Source organism: Mercenaria mercenaria, chromosome 6, assembly GCF_021730395.1.
Source record: "Mercenaria mercenaria strain notata chromosome 6, MADL_Memer_1, whole genome shotgun sequence".
In the NCBI taxonomy this organism is placed as follows: domain Eukaryota; kingdom Metazoa; phylum Mollusca; class Bivalvia; order Venerida; family Veneridae; genus Mercenaria; species Mercenaria mercenaria.
Window position 1 is genome coordinate 5380049 of NC_069366.1, and position 25048 is coordinate 5405096.

The 25048-nt window shown below is 36.4% G+C and overlaps 1 protein-coding gene across 14 annotated transcripts in view; it reads left to right on the forward strand.

Moving 5' to 3' along the window:
- Positions 1-25048, forward strand: part of LOC123549771 (piezo-type mechanosensitive ion channel component 2-like) — a 158797-nt gene that overhangs the window by 52669 nt on the left and 81080 nt on the right. For 11 of the 14 annotated variants that reach the window (XM_053544995.1, XM_053544989.1, XM_053544994.1 and 8 more), the window contains 6 exons: positions 4381-4599; positions 4998-5261; positions 12459-12612; positions 13921-13971; positions 17185-17238; positions 22411-22550. In XM_053544995.1, coding sequence (XP_053400970.1) covers positions 4381-4599; positions 4998-5261; positions 12459-12612; positions 13921-13971; positions 17185-17238; positions 22411-22550 — 882 coding nt within the window. The remainder of the gene's footprint in view (positions 1-4380; positions 4600-4997; positions 5262-12458; positions 12613-13920; positions 13972-17184; positions 17239-22410; positions 22551-25048) is intronic. The other 3 variants (XM_053544998.1, XM_053544997.1, XM_053544999.1) reach the window with 3 other exon arrangements.

The following is a 25048-nucleotide window of genomic DNA, read 5'->3' on the forward strand; positions in this document are numbered from 1 at the left end:
TTTGAGGTCAAAGGTCAAGGTCACAGGAAATTTTAATACAAAAAATGTTACCGCGCAAAGTAATGGAAACCCCTTGACTACTACTCACAAATACCAGACGCACTGCCAATGTGCAGTGACTGACCCCTTATGATGTTGAGGTCATAGCTGCAAAGGTCAAAGTCAAAGTGACAGCTAATACAAAATATTTTCCTTTCAATATTTTGAGAAAGACTTGCTACACACCCTTTAAGCTTATGCGCAGTACATGACCCTTGATAATTTTAAGGTCATAAGGTCAAAGGTCGAGGTTAAGTGAGAACAACTTGACCTACAACTACTGAACTTGGCAGGTAGATTGCTAGTGTGTGGGCAGCAAATGAAGTGTAATGATTTTGAGATCATTTGTCAAAGGTCAAATGACAATTAGTACAGGAAGAATATTTAGCATGGACCCATTTCATTTAGCATGGACCCATTTCATTTAGCATGGACTCATTTCATTTAGAGGTTCCCTATCCAAAGAGCATGATCACTGTCATGCTATATGTGAAGCTAGACATATTATGTCATGGTTCTGGTTATCCCATTGATTGTTTACCGTTTAGTTTAACTCATTGACTTCAGAATACTTTGACCTGTGATCCTCAAACTTCACTTCAGGAGAATTTTGCTCCACATAGTAGTGCTCTTGTTGCTTGTAAAATTTAGGTTTTTGAGATATTTTCAAAAATTCAAAGACATCATATTACTGCCCCTAGAGACCTATAGAATAATGTGTAACTGTATCTGGAGAAGAAGTTTAAAAAACCAAACTTCCAATGGGATTTACTGGATCAAACAGTATTTGATTTTGCTAACATTTTTTTTCTTATTTAGCTTAATTTGAAGTGTCATGGGAACATTATACATTTTGTTTTTTCCTTACCATATGTTAAACTTGCTTAAATTGGATTTGTGTGTTCCTTTTGTAATGTTTTTAAAGATTTTGCTGTAAGAGCTTATCAGTTGCTTTAAGAAAACAGACATTTATTTGACATGTCTGTCTAGCAATAGAATTTTCAGTTTGTTTTATTCCACCCAGCCTTATTTTTGACAAGCCTTAGTTTATTGTTGTGATTATTATTCTTTTGTGCTGCTGTCAAAACATCATAAACTGCCATTTATTACTGCATTTCGTGGAAATTATGCTATTTATTCTGTTTAAGAGTGATCACATGTCTGTGAAAAAAGACATAAAAATCATGAGACTATGAAAATAAGACCAGGGCTGCATCAAGCTTGAAAAAGTTGAAGTCCTTTTTGATCCAAGATGTGCTGCGATTGAAGTTTTGTTTTTTTGGGATGAGGTGTGGTGGATGGGCTTGGAATTGCTTGCCCATTACAACTGTTTCCTTGGATATTCACTATATGTTAGGTGAAAACAATTGTGGAGCACAGTATAAATTGCAGTTTATCAGCTTTTGACAAAATGTTTGTATTTTAGGAGTGCACTGCTTTATTTGCAAAGCTTGCTTACAAGAATGAATTTTAAATAGTTGCTTTTCAGTTGTACTGTTCGAAGAATAGTAGAGCTGTCCTGCTAACACGGGCATCACCCACAGCATCATTATGGGCATCATAACTTAGTACAGTTTTGTGCACTAGTTCATATCTCAGAAAACATTGCTTGTGTTTGTTTGAAACTTCAAACAAGGCTCTCTAGTCAGCAAACCTATTGAAGTAACCAAGTTAGATAACTCTTGGCTGAAAATTAGTTCAAATTATTGGCCTTTTTTTGTTCAAATTATTGGCCCTTTTTTCGCTTAGAAAATTAGGTAAAAGTTTTGTATGCAATTAAATATTGAGCTGTATCTCAGTGACAACTGTATGTATTGGACGGACACTTTACACAATGCTTCCCACTGATCAAACCTAATGAAGTAACCAAATCATATAACTATTGGTTGAATTCAATTCAAATAATAACCCCTTTTCTACTTTTGGAATTTTGTTAAAAGTTTTGCATTCAACAGTTTACCTGTATCTCTGTAACAGTTACATATATTGGATTGAAACTTCACACAAGACATCCTTCTTAACCAACATACTTACATCCTAAGTCAGAGAACTCTTGTTATTTAATTCAAATTTTTTCCCTTGTTTGACTTACAAAATTTGGTTGAAGTTTTGCATGTGATTGTTATCATTAATACCATAATGAATTTTAGATTTATAATAAAGTGTAATAGAATAACTGAGTTTCATAAGTCTTGCCAAGTTATGGCCTTTGTTCCACCTAAAATTTGTCAAATAGTCAAGCTGGACAGCTCTTGTTTCATAAAGTTATATTGATATTCATTGTGAAATAACATGCACTTCATAATTGTAGAAGTTTTTATTCTAGCAGGATTTATTGCTTTGTATAATGTATATGTAATCATGTTAGTGATTTATTAATTGGCCACTCTGCTTAATCTTTAATTACACTGATTAACAGGTGTAAACTCATGTATATAGGTAGCTGCAAATGGAAGTTTTAAGCATGGCGATCATTTCTTTGCATTTCAGAGGTCAGAAATTAAATAAATAAAGACTGTAAGTATAGAACTGGACCCTGCTTTATTTTCATGTCACATAACATGCCATAGAATGTGATTCTGTTCTTTGTGAAAACATTCATTATCTATTACTCACGTAATGAGCCATTTCTTATCATGTGACCAGTCTCTAATGAAAATTTCTACATTCATTATGGTATCTAACAAGACTTAGCAATATCATCCACAAATGCTCAGCTTATTTTCAACATTCATCGCACTGCTTTGGCACACACTTCATTTTCAGTTTAAGATTATGTCCATGATATGTCTTTGCTATTAGTTTCATCTTGTAATTCAAGTTGCCTGATTGCTCTGATTGGGATGTCATTACAAGTCTTTCAGATATACACTCATCCATAAGTGAAGATATAGATAATTCTGACCCCACCCTCCCCATACATGCATACAGTACAGGGGGTATGTTTGCCTATTTGTTGTTAGACCATTTCGTGGCCTAAACGCGAAACTAGTCTATCTGCTTCTATTTCTATATACACATAGACTAGTTTCGCGTTGAGGCGACGATTTGGTTTAAGATCACTAGAGAGAATGATTGGGCTGCAGCCATCAAACTTCATAGGGTGATTGCCTGTGTTCAGTAGATGACCCTTATAACTTTAGGGATCAGTATATCAAAGGTCAAGGTCACAGTGGCCTTGAGACTGAAAATGGGTTAAGAATGATGAGTAAAATTCACTGGCCTACATCAAATGTCCAGGTCACATTGAAAATGGTTTCCAGTTGTGACAGCAGAATGACTGAAAATGGTTTCTAATCAATAACTTCATTTAGGCTTTGGCCATCAGCTGTCAAACTTTATAGAATATTGCCTGTGGATAATCCCTATTATTTTGTGACTTAGTACTTCAAACTTGAAGGTCACAGAGACCTTGACACTGGGAATTATTTTCAATTTATACTAACTTTTAACTTAATTTTATGATGGCCTGTGGTCAGAAGATGACTCATTGTTTTGGGGATCAGTACATCAGAGTTTGGAGTAACTGTGGGCTACTGGTCTTCAATCATGATAGGACAAATCCCTGTAGTCAATAGACAACCCCTGTCATTTTGTGAGCCCACCCGATTAGCTCAGGAGGGAGAGCGTTGGTTTGCAGATCGCGGGGTCGCAAGTTCGATCCCCAGGTGGGGCGTATGTTCTCCATGACGATTTGATAAAAAACATTGTGTCTGAAATCATTCGTCCTCCACCTCTGATAATTCATCTGGGGAAGTTGGCAGTTACTTGTGGAGAACAAGTTTGTACTGGTACAGAATCCAGGAACACTGGTTAGGTTAACTGCCCGCCGTTACATGACTGAAATACTGTTGAAAAATCGCGTTAAACCCAAAACAAACAAAAAACCTGTCATTTTGTGGGTCAGTCTGTCAAAAGTCAAGGTCACAGGTTCCTTATGACTGAAAGCAGATTCAGTAATTGGAGAACCATATGATATCTACCTGTTTGCTGGCACTCCCACCTTTGAAAATGCTGTTCAGCAATAATCAAATTTAAAAATCAATCCTTTGTTAGGTTTACTTTAATTACATAGTGTAATAGTGGCACAATAGTGGACATGTAGACTTGTGGTTGAGTATCTGCTGTAATGCTTCAGAAGCTATATTTTTCATATATTCTGTGCTTATTCTGCCCATTTCGTACTGACTTAAAGGCAGAAAGTACCTACTGCTATCTGTTTTGTATGTAGGTACAATTATATTCATTTTTCTGGCTGCTTTTTGAAGCTTTTCCGCTGTGGGGGTGAAATTGTATGTTTTAGCCTCATTTTCAAGAAGACTGTGTACTGTATATTTACAGCATCTGGTAGATTCTGAAGTTAGAGATTACAGCAGTATCGAACCAGTCAATGCAGATCGATCAGGGTCACCTACAATGCTTGCAACAGATGATGAGGTTGAAGGGGGTGATGAGGTAGATAGACCAGAGAAGAAAACAAGTGAGAAGCGTTCACCGTGGGTCTCAGCTCTAGTATACGTCATGGGACAGAGTTATGTCTTATCTCTCATTGCAATGATGGTATGTGCTTTACTGTTTTAGTATTGATGAAGAGTCACATAAATGTTTTATCAAGTTCAAAGTTCTTTGTAAGAAATTGACCAAGAAACTTACCAGATGTTTGCCTTAAAAGTCTCTGGTACTTAAATCTGAACAATGACAAGAAAAAATATTTCAAAGTCAGCTTAATGGTTCTGTCCAATATTGACTTGCACAGTGCTCTCATATGTTATCATATTCTTCATGCGGGCAGTTCTGTTTCATTGTTAAAATGTTTTAACCATCTTTTATGAAGGATATATTTTCTACTTTCAGTCAAGGAAAGGAAAGCTAGTCTACTGATATTTCCATATTATTTATGTTCAATTTTATCAGCCAGTTTGCTTATCTGTATAATAAATGTTTGAATTTTGTCATAGGCTTGGAGTATAACATTCCACAGCTGGTTGACTTTCGTTCTTCTCCTGGCTGCTTGCTGTATCTGGATGTTACCAAACTCCCGTCGTGTCTGCTACATCCTATCTCCCATAATCCTCTTCTACGGCATTGGTCTCCTCACTATACAATATGTTTATGGAATGAACCTAACGGATACAGAATTACCAAAAGAGAAGAGTGGAGTCAACTTGGAAGAAATTGGATTAAAGAAGTTCAAGTATCCATGCTTACAACTGGCATTACAGGTATATTTAATCATATGCTCATTCTAATGTTAAATGCAACAAAACATTACATGTCTATGAAAAAGTGTTGTAAAGTAATGGAAAGAAAATAGAATGTAAATTTAAGAAATAAAATTTTTTTTGAGCTTGAAAAGTGAACTATGATCGGCAAATTAACCGTGCATTGAGGCACAAATAATTGATTTACTGATCATTTCTGTCATTCATTTCACATGAACTCAAAAAAGAGAATGCATTTCTAAATTACATGTGCCCTTTTTGGCACTTCAGCTTTATAGCAAACCTGTTTCAGATTGTCTGTTCCTTGATGTTCTGCTTGACATTGAGACAGAATCTTTTAAATTGTCAATACCATGATGTTTTGTCACTGGTTGACATTGAGACAGTATATTAGACATTGTCTTAACAGTGATATTCTGGTTGATATTTAGCCAGTATATTTCAGATTGTCTATAACGTGATGTTGTGGTTGACATTGAGCCAGTATATATATATTTATGTCTTTCCCCCACTGGGGGAGACATATTGTTTTTGCTTCGTCCGTCTGTCCGTTCATTCATCCGTCCATCACACTTCATTTCCGATCAATAACTGTTTGACCTAGAACCTTCAAACTTCATAGAATGGCAGGGCTTATGAAGTAGACGACCCTTAATGTTTTTGGGGTCACTACCTCAAAGTTCAAGGTCACAGGGGCTTGAACATGGAAAACCATTTCCGATCAATAACTTGAGAACCACTTGACACAGAATGTTGAAACTTCACAGGATGATTGGACATGCAGAGTAAATGAACTATATTGATTTTGGGGTCACTCTGTTTAAGTTCAAGGTCACAGGGGGCTGAACATGGAAAACCATTTGCGATCAATAACTTGAGAACCACTCAACCAAGAATGTTGAAATTTCTTAGGATGATTGGACATGCAGAGTAGATGACCCCTATTGATTTTGGGGTCACTCTGTTAAAGGTCAAGGTCACAGGGGCCTGAACATGGAAAACCATTTGCGTTCAATAACTTAAGAACCACTTGACCCAGAATGTTGAAACTTCATAGGATGATTGGTCATGCAGAGTAGATGACCCCTTTTGATTTTGGGGTCTCTCTGTTAAAGGTCAAGGTCACAGGGGCCTGAACATGGAAAACCATTTCTGATCAATAACTTGAGAACCACTTGACCCAGAATGTTGAAACTTCATAGGATGATTGGACATGCAGAGTAGATGAACCCTGTTGTTTTTGGGGTCACTCTATCAAAGGTCAGTTGACAGAACATGGAAATCCATTTCCAGTCAGTAACTTGGGAACCATTTGACCCAGAACCTTCAAACTCCATAGGGTGATAGGACTTACAGAGTAGATGACCCATATTGTTTTTGGGGGGTCACTCCATTGAAGGTCAAGGTCACAAGGGCCATATGTCCGTCACACTTCATTTTGGATCAATAACTGGGGAACCATTTGACCTACAGCCTTCAAACTTCATAGGGTGATATGGCTTACAGAGTAGATTACCTTTATTTGTGTGGTTACTAGATCAAAGGTCAAGGTCACAGGGGCCTGAACATGGAAAACCGTTTCTGATCAATAACTTCAGAACATCTTGAACCAGTATGTTGAAACTTCATAGGATGATTAATCATGTAGAGTAGATGGCTCCTATTGATTTTTGGGTCACTTGATCAAAAGTCAAGGTCACAGGGACCAGAACATGGAAAACAGTTTCCGATCAATAACTTGAGAACCATTTGACCCAGAACCTTCAAACTTTATAGGATGATAAGACTTAAAGAGTTGATGACCCTTATTGTGCAGACAAGGGCAAAATAGCTAATTCTGGTCCTTTCAGGGGCCATAACTCTGGAACCCATAATGGAATCTGGCCAGTTCAAGAAAGGAACCAAGATCTTATGGTGATACAAGTTGTGTGCCAGTTTGGTAAAAATCAAATCATAAATAAAGCTGCTATTGTGCAGACAAGGTCAGAATAGCTGATTTTGGCCCTTTCAGGGGCCATAACTCTGGAACCCATAATGGGATCTGGCCACTTCAAGAAAGGAACCGAGATCTTATGGTGATACAAGTTGTGTGCAAGTTTGCTTGAAATAAAATCATAAATGAAACCACTATCGTGCAGACAAGAAATTGTTGACGGACGACGGACGAAGGGTGATCACAAAAGCTCACCTTGTCACTATGTGACAGGTGAGCTAAAAATACTGGCTCAGTGTCAACCAGAACATCACGGCATAGACAATCTGAAATATACTGGCTCCATGTCAACCAGAACATCACGGTATAGACAATCTGAAATATACTGGCTCAATGCCAGCCAGAACATCACGGTATTGACAATCTGAAATATACTGGCTCAATGCCAACCAAAACAACACAGAATAGACAATCTGAAATATACTGGCTCAATGACAACCAGAACATCACGGAATAGACAATGTGAAATATACTGACTCAATGACAACCAGAACATCACGGTATAGACAATGTGAAATATACTGGCTCCATGTCAACCAGAACATCACGGTATAGACAATGTGAAAAATACTGGTTCAGTGTCAACCAGAACATCACGGTATAGACAATGTGAAAAATACTGGCTCAGTGTCAACCAGAACATCACGGTATAGACAATCTGAAAAATACTGGCTCAGTGTCAACCAGAACATCACGGTATAGACAATCTGAAAAATACTGGCTCCATGTCAGCCAGAACATCACGGTATAGACAATCTTGAAATATACTGGCTCCATGTCAACCAGAACATCACGGTATAGACAATCTGAAATATACTGGCTCAATGTCAACCAGAACATCACGGTATAGACAATCTGAAATATACTGGCTCAATGCCAACCAGAACATCACGGTATAGACAATCTGAAATATACTGGCTCAATGCCAACCAGAACATCACAGTACAGACAATCTGAAATATACTGGCTCAATGTCAACCAGAACATCATGGTATAGACAATCTGAACTAGAAGATGCTTTCGTAGAAAAGTGCATGTCTCCCCAATGCATAGTCATATAGGCAAAAAGTTAATAGGGGACAGGTGTGAAAGTCAAAGAGACACTGATGGTTGGCTGCAATAGGGATCATCTACTTGGCATGTCCTACCATCCCACTAAGTTTCAAGTGGTTCTCAAGTTACGAATTGGAAAGAGTTTTCCATGTTCTGGTCCCTGTGACCTTGACTTTTGATCAAGTGACCCAAAAACAATAGCAGCTTCATTTATGATTTGAATTTAATCAAACTTGCACAAAACTTGTGTTGCCATAAGATCTCAGTTCCTTTGTTGAACCGGCCAGATCCCCTAATGGGTTCTAGAGTTATGGCCCCTGAAAGGGCCAAAATCAGCTATTTTGACCTTGTCTGCACAATAGCAGCTTTATTTATGATTTGATTTTTACCAAACTGGCACACAACTTGTATCACCATAAGATCTTGGTTCCTTTCTTGAACTGGCCAGATTTCATTATGGGTTCCAGAGTTATGGTCCCTGAAAGGACCAGAATTAGCTATTTTGCCCTTGTCTGCACAATAGCAGCTTCATTTATAATTTGAATTTAATCAAACTTGCACAAAACTTGTGTGTGCCATAAGATCTCAGTTCCTTTGTTGAACCGGCCAGATGCCCTAATGGCTTCCAGAGTTATGGCCCCTGAAAGGGCCAAAATTAGCTATTTTGACCTTGTCTGCACAATAGCAGCTTCATTTATGATTTGAATTTAATCAAACTTGCACAAAACTTGTGTCATCAAAAGATCTTGGTTCCTTTTTTGGACCGGCCAGAGCCCTTAATGGGTTCCAAAGTTGTGGCCCCTGAAAGGGCCAAAATTGGCTATTTTGACCTTGTCTGCAAAATAGCAGCTTCATTTATGATTTGATTTTAACCAAACTTGCACACAACTTGTATCACCATAAGATCTCGATTCTTTTTTAGGGGACGTATTTTGTTATCGCCTCGGTGTCCGTCTGTCTGTCTGTCTGTCTGTCTGTCTTTGGATTTCGGAGAAACCTGACACAAATGTTCACTCATTGAAAGGATGCATATCTTCTACATGCATGGAGGGATTTTGATGAAACTTGGCACAGTTGTTCATTATCATGAGACGGAGTGTCGTGCACAAGAACCAGGCCCCTGGGTCTAAGGTCAAGGTCACACTTAGATGTCAAAGGTCAAATTCAAGAATGACTTTGTCCGGAGCATATCTTCTTCATGCATGGAGGGATTTTGATGAAAGTTGGCACAATTGTTCATCATCATGAGACGGAGTGTCATGCGCAAAAACCAGGTCCCTAGGTATAAGGTCAAGGTCACACTTAGAGGCCAAAGGATACAAGAATGAAAAATTCAAGAATGACTTTGTCTGGAGCATATCTTCTTCGTGCATGGAAGGATTTTGATGTAGCTTGGCACAGTTGTTCACCATAATAAGAGGGAGTGTCATGTGCAAGAACCAGGTCCCTAGGTCTAAGGTCAAGGTCACACTTAGAGGTCAAAGGATACAAGAATGAAAACTTTGTCCGGAGCATATCTTCTTCATGCATAAAAGGACTTTGATGTAGCTTGGCACAGTTGTTCACCATCATGAGACGGAGTGTCATGCACAAGAACCAGGTCCCTAGGGGTAAGGTCAAGGTCACACTTAGAGGTCAAGAATAGAAGAATGAAAACTTTGTCCGGAGCATTTCTTCTTCATGCATTGAGGGATTTTGAAACAGCTTGGCACAAATGTTCACAAGCAGGAGTTGAGAGTGTCATGCGCAAGAACCAGGTCCCTAGGTCTAAGGTCAAGGTCACACTTAGAGGCCAAAGGTCAGATACAAGAATGACTTTGTCCAGATCATTTCTTCACAATTGTACACCATCATGAGACGGAGTGTCATGCACTGGTCCCTTCTTTTGAATTACTTCCCTTTGCTGTTACTATAAATAGCTTATATTGTAACTTTTTCATTACAAGTCGTAGGGAAAAATCGAGACCACTTTTCTGTAGTACAACATGCATGTTACATCCAATTCTGAGGTGTATTTTGACCTATCTGTACCTGGTAAGGATTTTTGAATGGACTTGTAATTTTTTTATTTTGATGTTACTTTCAAATTTTGGGTGTATTTCAAGGTATCTCTACCTGGTAAGGATTTTTTTTTGTGGACTTAGAAAAATAAAAGAATTACAATGATTTCTAAAAAAAACAAACATTGTAAACAACTAGAAAATTAAAATTCCATTTGCAAATGCAGGTGCTAGTGTAAAGAAATTTGCTGTGACGGGCGTATATTGTGACATTCTGGCACTCTTGTTATTACTTCCCTTTTATGTTACTATATATAGCTTATTTAGTAACTTTTTTATTATTGACCGCAGGGAAAAACTGAGACCACTTTTCTGTGGTACAACATGGATGGTACCTCCAATTTTTAGGTGTATTTTGACATATCTGTACCTTGTAAGAATTTTATGTTTTAGGCGAAAGCAGTGGTACTCAGGTGAGCGATATAGGGCCATCATGGCCCTCTTGTTCAGATTGTCTATACCATGATATTCTGGTTGACACTGAGCCAGTATTTTTCAGATTGTCTATACCGTGATGTTCTGGTTGACATGGAGCCAGTATATTTCACATTGTCTATGCCGTGATGTTCTGGTTGTCATTAAGCCAGTATATTTCACATTGTCTATACTGTGATGTTCTGGTTGTCATTTAGACTGTATATTTCAGATTGTCTATACCGTGATGTTCTGGTTGACATTGAGCCAGTATATTTCGGATTGTCTATACCGTGATGTTCTGGCTGACATTGAGCCAGTATATTTCAGATTGTCTATACCGTGATGTTCTGGTTGTCATTGAGACTGTATATTTCGGATTGTCTATACCGTGATGTTCTGGTTGACATTGAGCCAGTATATTTCGGATTGTCTATACCGTGATGTTCTGGCTGACATTGAGCCAGTATATTTCAGATTGTCTATACCGTGATGTTCTGGCTGACATTGAGCCAGTATATTTCAGATTGTCTATACCGTGATGTTCTGGCTGTGATTGAGCCAGTATATTTCAGATTGTGTATACCGTGATGTTCTGGTTGACATTGAGCCAGTATATTTCAGATTGTGTATACCGTGATGTTCTGGTTGACATTGAGCCAGTATATTTCAGATTGTGTATACCGTGATGTTCTGGTTAACATTGTGATTGAGCCAGTATATTTCAGATTGTCTATACCGTGATGTTCTGGTTGACATTGAGCCAGTATATTTCAGATTGTCTATACCGTGATGTTCTGGTTGACATTGAGCCAGTATATTTCAGATTGTCTATACCATTATGTTGTGGTTGACATTGAGCCAGTATATTTCAGATTGTCTATGCCGTGATGTTCTGGTTGACATTATGATTGAGCCAGTATATTTGAGATTGTCTATACCTTGATGTTCTGGTTGACATTGAGCCAGTATACTTCAGATTGTCTATACCGTGATTTTCTGGTTGTGATTGAGCCAGTATATTTCAGATTGTCTATACCGTGATGTTCTGGTTGTCATTGAGACTGTATATTTCAGATTGTCTATACCGTGATGTTCTGGTTGACATTGAGCCAGTATATTTCGGATTGTCTATACCGTGATGTTCTGGCTGACATTGAGCCAGTATATTTCAGATTGTCTATACCGTGATGTTCTGGCTGACATTGAGCCAGTATATTTCAGATTGTCTATGCCGTGATGTTCTGGTTGACATTGTGATTGAGCCAGTATATTTGAGATTGTCTATACCTTGATGTTCTGGTTGACATTGAGCCAGTATACTTCAGATTGTCTTTACCGTGATTTTCTGGTTGTGATTGAGCCAGTATATTTCAGATTGTCTATACCGTGATGTTCTGGTTGACATTGAGACAGTATATTAGAGATTGTCTATACCGTGATGTTCTGGTTGACATTGAGACAGTATATTTCAGATTGTCTATACCGTGATGTTCTGGTTGACATTGAGACTGTATATTTCAGATTGTCTATACCGTGATGTTCTGGTTGACATTGTGATTGAGCCAGTATATTTCAGATTGTCTATACCATGATGTTCTGGTTGACATTGAGACAGTATATTAGAGATTGTCTATACCATGATGTTCTGGTTGACATTGAGACAGTATATTTCAGATTGTCTATACCATGATGTTCTGGTTGACATTGAGACAGTATATTAGAGAGAGACGACAGTCAGTTTTAGCTGATGATGAGAAATATCAACTGCAACCAGTGGCTAGTACAGCTGTGTCACCAAGCACACCAAAGTCGCTCTCTGAAATGCTCCGTATGTATTCCTTATGTTTTAAAAGTTAATTGTTCATTTTAAATAACATTAATTGTTTTAGGTGTTGTGAATTCTATTTTAAAAGCTTTTGATGGATGTTTTTGAGATAGGTTAACACTAACTGTAGTTTATAATCCTATAAACTTAGACATTTTCCAGATATTTCAGCATGGTATGCCCCAGTAATATATGGAATCTTTAGTAAATTGGCTCTTATTTCTGTGTTAATTTTAAAGATAAAAAGCAGAAAGACCTATCTCAAAGAAAGCTACTACTGGTGTTTAAAGGATTTTAAGTTGAATTTTTATGACCCCTGAGCGGAAGACCCAGAAGGGATGTAGTGTTTGAACTGCCTGTCATTCTCACCATCTGTCCCTTTGTCATACTCACTCATGTACTCCACTTCTCTTCTAGCTTTCACCCAATGCAGATGAAATGTGGTATTCATCATCAACATGAAGTTTACATGTGCATGTTGTTCAATTTTTTTTTTTGAATTTTTTTGCCCCTTTTTGACCTTAACAATAATACAATTTCATTTGAAACTTGTGTATTCAACTTTTCTGACAGTTTCCAGAGAAGTTAAGTGAAACCTGTTATATGTCATTAACATGAAGTGGACATGCTCATATTATTGGAACTTTCATGTTTGATTATTATTTATGAGTTATGCCCCTTTTTTTGGACTTAACCATATAGAACTACATCTGTACCTTTTGTGTGAACAACTCGTTCTACAATTTCTAACTAATTTAAATGTAAATGAATACGTGAACATAAAGGGGACATGCGCATATTGTCGGGAGGTTCAAATCTGATTATTATTTTTTGAGTTATGCCCCTTTCTTGGACACAGTGAAAAATATCAAATATATTTTTCATTGGTAAGAAACTTAAAGATAGTCACATTTTGTTAAAAACATGAAATAAAAAGAAAATGTGTTTGTCTGAGTATAAGATATAAATATATTTCACTCATGAACACAATTTACATTTTCACAAGTGGTGCAAAATATTGCATATGGTGTTCACTCAGTGAAAGACAGTTTGATTTTATACTTAAAGAAACAAATATCCTTAATATATATTATTCTGTCAAGCATTATCAGGGGGCATGTGTCATTAACATTTGTATCATTTTTGTTTAGGAATAGAAATAGTTTAAAATATTTTTGTGTTTTTCTTTAGTTTTTTTATCTTGTTTTTTTTTTTTTTTTTTGCTTAATATATTTGCTTAGCTAATAATAGCAGTATAATTTATGATTTATACTTAGTCAATTTTGAATACAAAATATATATATTTTTTAGCTGAAAATATAGCAATGAAACCCATTGGTGGGAATGTGGGAAAGAGTCTGGGTAATATATCTTGTCCAACCATTTTTCATCGCCATTTGATGCAGTCGCATATCCATGGTTATGGCTTTTGCATCTATGCAAAATACGGAGATTTTTTTTCTCATAGTCAACTGGCTGGGGCTATGAATTTGAACATTATATGCTTTTTTTTGCATTTGGCTTAATATAGAAATACTTCTCTTGTTCTTTTATTACATCTGTAGAGAACATACATTATTATGATGATTTCCTGGAATTCTGGTTATACATGTTCAGTAGTTTCTCTGGTTATACATGTTCATTAGTTTGAATATAGTAGTTAGTAAAGCCTGTATAGATATGTATTGATAATAATCCACTGGCATGTTTCGAGAATGACAGTTTACTCTGATGAATTCCTTTCAAATTTTTATATGGCAAATGTATGCTAAAAATATTAATGATAAGGTCAAGAAGAAGCTAAAAACACACCTGAATTTGTAGATTGACTTTAATTTTGTCCATTTGTATTAGATAAGCTTAACCTTTAGTCTGCTGGCAGCAAGTGATGCTGCCTTTGTGACCAGTGCGGAAAGTCTGTGCAGGTTGATCATGGTCTGCACTGATCGCTGTCCAGTCAGTAAATTTCAGTGAACACCCCATCGAATAATAAGCGGTACTGCCCAAATTCAATAATAGACCAGTCCATTTTAGAAATTTGGCAGTGTAAAGGTTAAGTGATAGGACCAATGCTGTATACCTAAACGATATTCCCAGTGGCTTCCAGTAAAAAACAAAGTCAGTTACAACCATGCTGTAGTGGAATTGAACCAGACCTAGTGATTGGTCTCATGCTGTGTGTTTTTGTTCAACTAAAACAGCACCCTAATTATTTCAGTAATGACATATTTTATTTAACTCACTTCCACATTTCTGTATCATATTGTCCAGTTACTTTTCATTACTAATTACATATTATTGAGTGCTTTATTGTTAGAGCTTTATTTGCTCGATGTAACAGTTTAAGGAAATCAGTTACGATACAACCATTCTTCATCCATTCATACGAAACCCGGCTGTTTGTTAAGCATGTGCTTTGTGCTTACTGTGGTTGTGTACTTGCTGATGCTTTCTGCTTTTTGTTGTTGTGAGTTTTATATGTTGTTAATGTTTCATTTTGCAGTTTTAAAATTTCAGGAGTTGTAATATACAGTAAATGTTTTAATAATTACACCGTTTTACCAAATAATTTTAATAATTTCTCTGTTTTATTGTTGTTTTTAGCTTTATTAGGTAATAGAGAAGTATACCTTGATAATACGTTTTTGTCACTAATCTTAAAACCATCATGAAATTTTGAGAGTGTTTTATCAGTGTAGTAAAAAATTCAAATTTTGTAGTAAATTCTGAAGACCAGCAGTAGAGCAGTGCTGAGTTCGGGCTTAGACCTGACTATACTGATCTTTCACTGCATCTCAGGACAGTAATCTTACATCTTTGTGCACCAGTAATGAGATCAGATTTCATTGAGAAATTGGCCTACTTGAAAAATACTGTTTTAAAGAAACAGCTCAGTCAAGTGGTAATTTAATCGTGCAGTAATTATTTGAACATTTCAGTAACAGTGTGAAATAGATAAGTCTCAAGATTTCATGATAAAAATATCCTTTTAACTGATTTGATACATTAATATGTGTGTGATATTACATAACTTGATTTTAAACCCTTATAGTTGTGTCATATAGGACAACTTAGTATCTTCAACTTTGGTCCATCTCCATTGGAGAGTTTCTGTGAACTCAGTTATACAAAATATATTATATACAATTTCCTCTCTTCTCATTGGATTGGAAATGATATTGATTAGAAATTAAATCCAGGAATCGGCAAATGATACTACACTGTATCTTGATTCGAGGATGAGATATAGAATTGACCATGTGAAGATACTAAGTTGTTGAAACCATAGAGAAGAAGCTGATAAAGCATTTGGTATTTAGTGAAGTTTACTCTCCAATAGTAGCCCTCCTGGTTTACTCATGTGAATGAGGCTTCCTAACAAGAGGTTATAGGTTTGAACTAATTGTCTGAGTCCCATTGTTCTCTTTGTCAGTGCATCAAAAGTCATTTATTTTCCATTACTGATTTATGTGGGTAAGTTGTGAGTTACTTGAAGAGATCAGGTTGATCCTGGGAAGGAATCCAGCAACACTGGTTTCATTATATGACAGTGAAAAAGAACTGTGATACTGTTCTAAACCCAATAAACACACTGTATAAATTGCTCTGTCAAGAAGTTATTTAGTTCCTGACATAAAAAATCAGGTATTATTAATAAATACAGTTGAATCTCCTTCAGTGGCCACCTGTATTAATCAGTCACTTGCCTTAAGCATTTAGTCACTTTAGTTCCTAAATGTACTTTTTGTTCTAATATCAACTTGTCTTAAGCAATTACCTGCTTTAAGCAACTAGATTTTGTCGTTCCCTTTAAGGGCTGTTTAATACAGGTTTGTCTGTACATGCTAAATTGATAGGCAGAAAATTGATGAAACAGACAGATGCTTTATGCCTTCTTTTTTTTCTAATTTAACTAATATGTTCTTAATATAATCATTGACTCTTTGTGTTCTTGTCAAATCTGTGGAAAACACATATGTCTATCAGTAGTTTTGGCTAATAGTATACTAATAGAAAAGCTACCAAAACACCAAACAACTATGTTTTTCCAATGAAATTATTTTATGAATCAAATTTAGGATATATTGTCACATGTTCACATAATGATAAAGAAATCTTTTCAGTCTTTATGAAAAAATCTTAATTAAAGGCTCCTAATGCCTTTGTTTAAAATGTGGCAGCCACATTTTCAGCTATGAACATAAATTTAAATATATTAATTTCTTGTTAAATCTTATTTCCGATAATTGTTTTTCTAATATTTGTCAAACATTTGAATATTGATGAACACAGAAGAAAGTTTTATTGAATTTACTGTCCCTTTATGGCTCTAATTGTAAAATTTCATGTGTAGTAGTAAAAGTAGTGCTTTTTGTACCCATGAAATTATGCATAACATCTGTTTGGGTAGCCGTAGCCGTTTCGTCTGTTTTTGACATAAACTTTAAAGCCTTATGGAACTTTAAATTTATAAAACAAGAAATATATGAATTGTACAGAGAGTCAGTGATTATAATCTCCTAGTCGTGTAAAACTTCTAACACTTACTGGTGTGCGTGTTTTGTTGTGACACAGATTTGCGGTTGGATTCACCGGATGGGTACGATAGCAATACTATGATCTGGTTAGGTACGAACCTTCACTTTCTTTCTTCTGTCCAAAATCACTTTCCTATCTTGATCTGTGTGGTGAGATTGCTTACATTAGTTTACCATTTAATTGTTCAGGTGGAAGTAAGCACTGAGTACTGATTTTTTAACATGGTGTTCCAGCTTCAGGGACAGGGGGGAATGTATTTGACAAAATAACATAGTAATCTTTCTATAAATTCTCTTAGGACCACTAATGATGAATCTAGCATGCAGAAACCAAATTTTTCTGTGGATACTTTATCTCTTGCATAGAATACATCAGACTAAATTTTCTAGCTTTAATTGCAGTTTCACTATTTGTTCTGCATTTTTTAGCTCACCTGTCACAAAGTGACAAGGTGAGCTTTTGTGATCATGCAGTGTCCGTCGTCCGTCCGTCCGTCAGTGCGTCCGTCCGTAAACTTTTGCTTGTGACCACTCTAGAGGTCACATTTTTCATGGGATCTTTATGAAAGTTGGTCAGAATGTTCATCTTGATGATATCTAGGTCAAGTTCGAAACTGGGACACGTGCCATCAAAAACTAGGTCAGTAGGTCTAAAAATAGAAAAACCTTGCGACCTCTCTAGAGGCCATATATTTCACAAGATCTTCATGAAAATTGGTCAGAATGTTCACCTTGATGATACCTAGATCAAGTTCGAAACTGGGTCACGTGCCTTCAAAAACTAGGTCAGTAGGTCTAAAAATAGAAAAACCTTGTGACCTCTCTATAGGCCATATATTTCACAAGATCTTCATGAAAATTGGTCAGAATGTTCACCTTGATGATATCTAGGTCAAGTTCTAAAATGGGTCACGTGCCATCAAAAACTAGGTCAGTAGGTCAAATAATAGAAAAACCTTGTGACCTCTCTAAAGGCCATATTTTTCATGGGATCTGTATGAAAATTGGTCTGAATGTTCGTCTTGGTGATATCTAGGTCAAGTTCGAAACTGGGTCACGTGTGGTCAAAAACTAGGTTAGTAGGTCTAAAAATAGAAAAACCTTGTGACCTCTCTAGAAGCCATATATTTCATGAGATCTTCATGAAAATTGGTCAGAATGTTCATCTTGATGATATCTAGGTCAAGTTTGAAAATGGGTCACATGCCATCAAAAACTAGGTCAGTAGGTCATATAATAGAAAAACCTTGTGACCTCTCTAGAGGCCATATTTTTTAAGGGATCTGTATGAAAGTTGGTCTGAATGTTCATCTTTATGATATCTAGGTCAAGTTCAAAAGTGGGTCATGTGCCTTCAAAAACTAGGTCAGTAGGTCAAATAATAGAAAAACCTTGTGACCTCTCTAAAGGCCATATTTTTCATGGGATCTGTATGAAAATTGGTCTGAATGTTCATTTTGATGATATCTAGGTCAGGTTCAAAACAGGGTCATGTGCGGTCAAAAACAAGGTCAGTAGGTCTAAAAATAGAAAAACCTTGTGACCTCTCTAGAGGCCATACTTGTGAATGGATCTCCATAAAAATTGGTCAGAATGTTCACCTTGATGATATCTAGGTCAAATTTGAAACTGGGTCACGTGCCTTAAAAAACTAGGTCAGTAGGTCAAATAATAAAAAAACCTTGTGACCTCTCTAGAGGCCATACTTTTCATGGGATCTGTATGAAAGTTGGTCTGAATGTTCATCTTGATGATATCTAGGTCAAGTTTGAAACTGGGTCAACTGCGGTCAAAAACTAGGACAGTAGGTCTAAAATTATTAAAATCTTTTGACTTCTCTAGAGGCCATATTTTTCAATGGATCTTCATGAAAATTGATCTGAATGTTCACCTTGATGATATCTAGGTCAGTTTCGAAACTGGGTCACGTGCGGTCAAAAACTAGGCCAGTAGGTATAAAAATAGAAAACCTTGTGACCTCTCTAGAGGCCATATTTTTCAGGAGATCTTCATGAAAATTAGTGAGAATGTTCACCTTGATGATATCTAGGTAAAGTTCAAAACAGGGTCACGTACCTTTGAAAACTAGGTCAATAGGTCAAATAATAGAAAAACCTTGTGACCTCTCTAGAGACCATATTTTTCAATGGATCTTCATGAAAATTGGTCAGAATTTTTATCTTGATAATATCTAGGTCAAGTTCAAAACTGGGTCACATGAGCTCAAAAACTAGGTCACTATGTCAAATAATAGAAAAAACGACGTCATACTCAAAACTGGGTCATGTGGGAAGAGGTGAGCGATTTAGGAGCATCATGGTCCTCTTGTTTGCTATTTCTGAAGCAGTGTTTCTAAGGCAGTTTTATAATTTCTAGTGCAATTTCACTATTTCTGTGGTAATGTCACTATTTCTATTGTAATTTCACTATATACTGTGAAATCATTTAAATTCACTGGCATGAAATTTCGCACAAACGTGAAAAAGGACTGTTTCCCGCGGGCTTTAATTCGCGCATTTTCAATTTTAGAAATGAAATAAAAAAGTAATAGCGCGGTCTTAAATTCGCGCATCAGTCCTAGCGCGAAATACGTGAAAATTCGTCCTATGCGAATAAAAATGATTTCACAGTAGCAGTTTCACTGTTTTCATTGCAAATTCACCATTTATATGGCAGTTACACCATTTCTTTGGCAGGTTTACTACTTCTGTTGCAATTTAAATATTTACATGGCAATTTCACTATTTCTTTTGTAATGTTTCTGTATGGCAATTCTTTTATTTCTCTTGCAACTTCACCATTTATATGGCAATTTCACTATTTCTGTTGCATTTACACTATAGGGTAATTCCACTACCCTATTTCTTTGGCAGTTTCACTATTTATTTAGCAATTTCATATTTTCATGATAGTTGCGCAATTTCACTATTTCTGTGGGAGATGTCCCATTATTACTTTTGTGCAATTATATTACATCCTATCCAAAATGCTAGTTTGGTAATGTCCCTTCCCAACCCATCCACCCTCCCACCCAAATTGTATATGCCCTTGTCTCTCCATCTGTCCTTCCAAATTTATGTTTTACATATCTCAAAAAGACTTTGACCTAGAGTCATGAAACCTCAAAGGATTGTTTTTTCGGGATGCGAACTTGTGTTCCAGAATTGGCATTTCACACACTCAGACCAGAAATGGCCCTTGACTGAGTCAAAAATATGCATACAGTGACAGGAGTGGGGGACACCCATGTCCTATGAACAGTTGTCCCATGGTGTTTTCTGTGCTTGAAAGCTTGGATACCATGTTTAGGTCTCATTTCACTGTGTGTACTCAAGATGTCATGATTTTTATCACTTGTACGTAGAGAATCTAGTTGTTGCAGTGTGAAAGGGTAGTTATTTAACTTGGGTGTGTGACTTATATCAATATATACATACATAATATAAATTAATTTAATCAGCTTACTTAGTAGCTACATATAGCACACATTTAGCTTAAATACAATAATGATAAATAAAAAAATGTGTATGCATGGTGTGATAGTGTTTGTGCAAAACTTCTTTTTTTTCATTTCATAGAATGTATATTTTAGTGAGCTTTGTTACTTATTACATGTATATGTATGTTCATGATATGTATAACACTTAAGTAAATATTGATAAATTAGTGCAGTTAGTAAGTAAGTATAATTTTGTATTTGTCTTAACCCTCAACTTACAGGAAGCTGATATATCAATATGTGGTATACATGTATATGTATGAACACTTCAATCTTTTCCAAATTTGCTTCAGTAAAAGAGTAAATGGGATACACTACATTTTCCCCACTTCTTATCTTTAATGGAAATGTGTAAAGTTTTTTTTTGACTAGGCTCGAGATAGAATATGCATTGGTCATTTTTTGACAACAGAATCAAGCAAATCTACTTGGTCGTTTTACATTGAAAATTTTGATAGTCAAGCGCTCGAAATGCATTCATAGGTCACTAAGCATGTATTTTATTAAAACCTTTCAAAAAATAGTCGAGAGATATTATAATTAAATCAGACACTAGTGAAAGTACTTGGTAGAAAATGTGCATGAGCAATCTAGCATGTTTGATATATTTGATAATGCAGCAATGGCTTCTGCTAAAACACTCCATGCCAGTAACATAATCAGACATTTTATGCCCCCGAAGGTGGGCATATTAAAATCGCACTGTCCGTTCGTGTGTGTGTCTGTACGTCTGTGTAAATTCTTGTCCAGGCTGTATTTCTTCCATCCAGAAAGGGATTTTGAAATAACTTGGCATAAATGTTCACCGTGATGAGAGGATGTGTCATGCACAAGACCCAGACCCCTAGCTCCAAGGTCAAGATCACACTTAGAGGTCAAAGATTAGCAGGGTCTGTTTTGTGCCATCCATGAAGGGATTTTGAAATAACTTGGCATAAATCCGTACCATAATGAGATGATGTGTCATGCGCAAGACCAAGACCCATGTCACACTTAGAAGTCAAAGGTTTATAGGGTCTGTTTCTTGTCCGGTCCATAACTCTGCCATCGATGAAGGAATTATAAAATTACTTGGCATAAATGTTCCCTATAATGGGATGACGTGTCATGCGCAAGACCCAGACCACTAGCTCCAAGGTCAAGGTCACACTTAGAAGTCAAAGGTTAACATGGTCTATTTCTTGTCTGGTCCATAACTCTGCCATTTATCAAGGGATTTGAAAATAATTTGACACAAATGTTAACCATATTGAGAAGGTGTGTCGCGCTTATGACCCGGGTCTCTCAGGTCAAGGCCAAGGTCACAAAATGATTCATACCTAAACTATTCTGGCATATTTTGCACAGACAACTGTAGCATTCTTGGGCATGCTTTGGGGTCATTTGTCACTAATAGTGACAGCTCTTTTTTTCTCTCTGTTAAACATATGAACCTCTTAATTACAGATGTGTATTTTCACAGTTGACTTTGTTTAGATTGATCTGTGCTTTCATCAAAATTGGAAATATTTTCAAAATTGATTAAATAGCAACTTGGTTTATTTTAACCTTATCATAATAAAAATTTATTATCAGTTTCATGCAATTAAGACTAGTTACTGAATTTAAGAAGACAATAAAGTTTCAATTTTAAGCAGAAATTGGCATGGCCATCAGCTCCTTCATCGTCTGTAAGATCATATGTTTATTATATAATAAGTAATGTGTACATGTGACAGTAATTTGTGTAATATTTCTCTATATATTTTATTGTATATTATATAGGTCAGTATGTATGGTGTCTGCTATGTAAGTACTGGATCCTACTGTGTGCAGCCATGTTGCTGGTGATCTCCCTGCAGGAAGTTGTCGTCTACAGGATTATCTATATGATACTCTTCCTCGCCTTTGTACTCACATTCCAGGTAATATGTTTATATGATACTGTAGATACCCATGTATAATGCGCACCCATGTATAATATACACCCCAGATTTTAGTCCAGATCCTTGGGGGGAGGGGGGTGGGGGGAGAATTTACTACTTGCTTTACTATCGATTTTTGTTTTTCTTGGAAATATAAGCAATGAAATATCATTATATGTGTTGTTTCTTCTTTCCATATAATTATTTTTAAGAATAAAGAGAATGGAATTGTTTTCAGTATCTCGGAATGGTATTTGCTTCTTGATTCACGATAATAGAAAGCAACTGTTGCTCACTGTTTGACCTCGGTTAAAGATACCATAATCGGCCGATTATAGGTCACACTCCTGTATAGGATGCAGTGAAAAAATATCAACAGAATTCTGGAAAAATGCTTATACCCACTTATCACTTATCCGAATTTATGTTTGTCGGAAATTGGCTATAGTTTCTGACACGAACTTGCCGGTTTTTGCTAAATCATTGTCGATGTTTTTGCATGTTGTGCAAGTATTTAAATTGAAAGCATAAACTCTGTGTAAGTACATGGTTCGCACAGGCCATGAAAAGTCCTTGAATTTGACGCCTACTCCTTGAAAACTACTTGAATTTTGTAACAGTCAGAAACTAATTGAAAACTACTTGAATTTAGGAAAAAACGTACAAAAGATGGCAAATAGTCCTTAAATTCGTCGGGTGCGAATTGAAAACGGACAAACATTATAAATGGACCAAAATAAACTAAAAAAACGACGAAAAAAAAACAACCGTTACCGCCATTAGGGCCTGCCACGGAGTCGGCGATAGTACGGTACGGTACTGTACTTTACGGGTTTTATGCTCTTTCAAGTAATTTTCACACTGTGTAATTTATCCGCGATGCGAGGCATTTTTCCAGGAAGAAAAACATGAGTTCTAAAAAGTACAATTGTGTCTTTTCGCAAAAGTGGCTTACTGATGACAATTATAAACATTGGCTACGGGAATTCAAAGGCGAAAAACGAAAATGCCTTTGTGTTTTTTTGTGACAAGATAATCGACATCGCTGCTATGGGAGAAAGTGCATTAAATTTTAAAATCACATTCCAAAAGCGAAAAACATAAAAACAGCTCTGCCATGAGAAGTTGACTGAAACAATTGATGCCTTCGCTCCTAAGCATGTAAGAGAGTCAACACAGGATATAAATAATGACTTGACAATACCGCCCCCGCCCCCACCTACTGTGAAAACTGTGCCAAAATCGTTTAATTTTGTCCTAAATTGGATTTAAATTGGTTATTTCATGTCTCAGCAACAGTGACATTGCGCCCATTTTAGTCCTTGAAAATGGAGGAAAACTACTTGAAAACTCCTTGAAAACTACTTGATTTTTTTTTGGGAAGGTCTGTATGAACCATGAAGTACTTAACTGCCGCATCCTCTGATCACTCCATGAATATTGCAGGGTTCGCACAGACTTGAAAACTCCTTGAATTTCAAGCTGCTAGATGAAAAGTGCTTGAATTTGCAAAAACCTCCTTAAAACTCCTTGAATTCGTTTCTTGCCTTGAAAACTGCTTGAAAAGTGCTTGATTTTACAGTAAAAGTCCTTGAATTTCCTTCTTCAGAAATTTTGGTCAGCTTAATAAAAATAGATCGTAAAAGACGCTTTGACGCATCGCCATGTTTTATGTCTACATAACCTATGTGTACCGTACGATACGGGTTTTAAACAGACTGGGACTAGGAAAATTACGACATGTAAAAATTACGGACACCATTTCCGTTAGGTGGCAGGGGAGCGGTTTCGTAGTTTGGCCCCGGTCGATTTTCTGTATAAACAGGACAGGGTAGAAATAAAGGCATATCTATCTTACTGGTTATTTATCATTATTAATTCTTTAATATATCTGGGGAATGAGGAACGGTTAATGATTCTACATGTCGGGTGTTTTAAAATTCCTAGCTCCGTACTTCCGGTTGAGGCTAAAACATAAACATCAGAACAAAAAGACGGCCAGACGCTCGGCTGTCATCCATCCACATTTTTTCAAGTGAAAATTAGGGAAATAAAGTGGTGGTTGGGAGACACATTCCACACCACCTGGGTATGCATCTATGTTCGCACTATACATATATGCTACGAAATTGGATTTAAAAATACAAAATGGATGAATGGCAGAGTTCAAAGTGAGGCCCGGTTAGGCTAATTTTGGTCTATAAAATTTGGGAGATTTGGCCAATTTTCACTACATCTGGCATGGAAAGCGACAGGTGCATAGGACCGGAGAGTCGTCTTTATGTAGTCTATAGTATCTGCAATAGTCCATAGTAGTTTCAAAGAAAAATAAGCAAAAACGAGATTTCTATGGATATTTCAACACTGGTACCCACACGTCAATGTGGAATTCGCAAATCTGCACTCCCCTGCCACCTTAAGGAAAATAGGCAAATTTTCAAACCACTCAAATATTGACTTTTTGCATGTATTTAAACCCATTACGGAATGAACTGTAA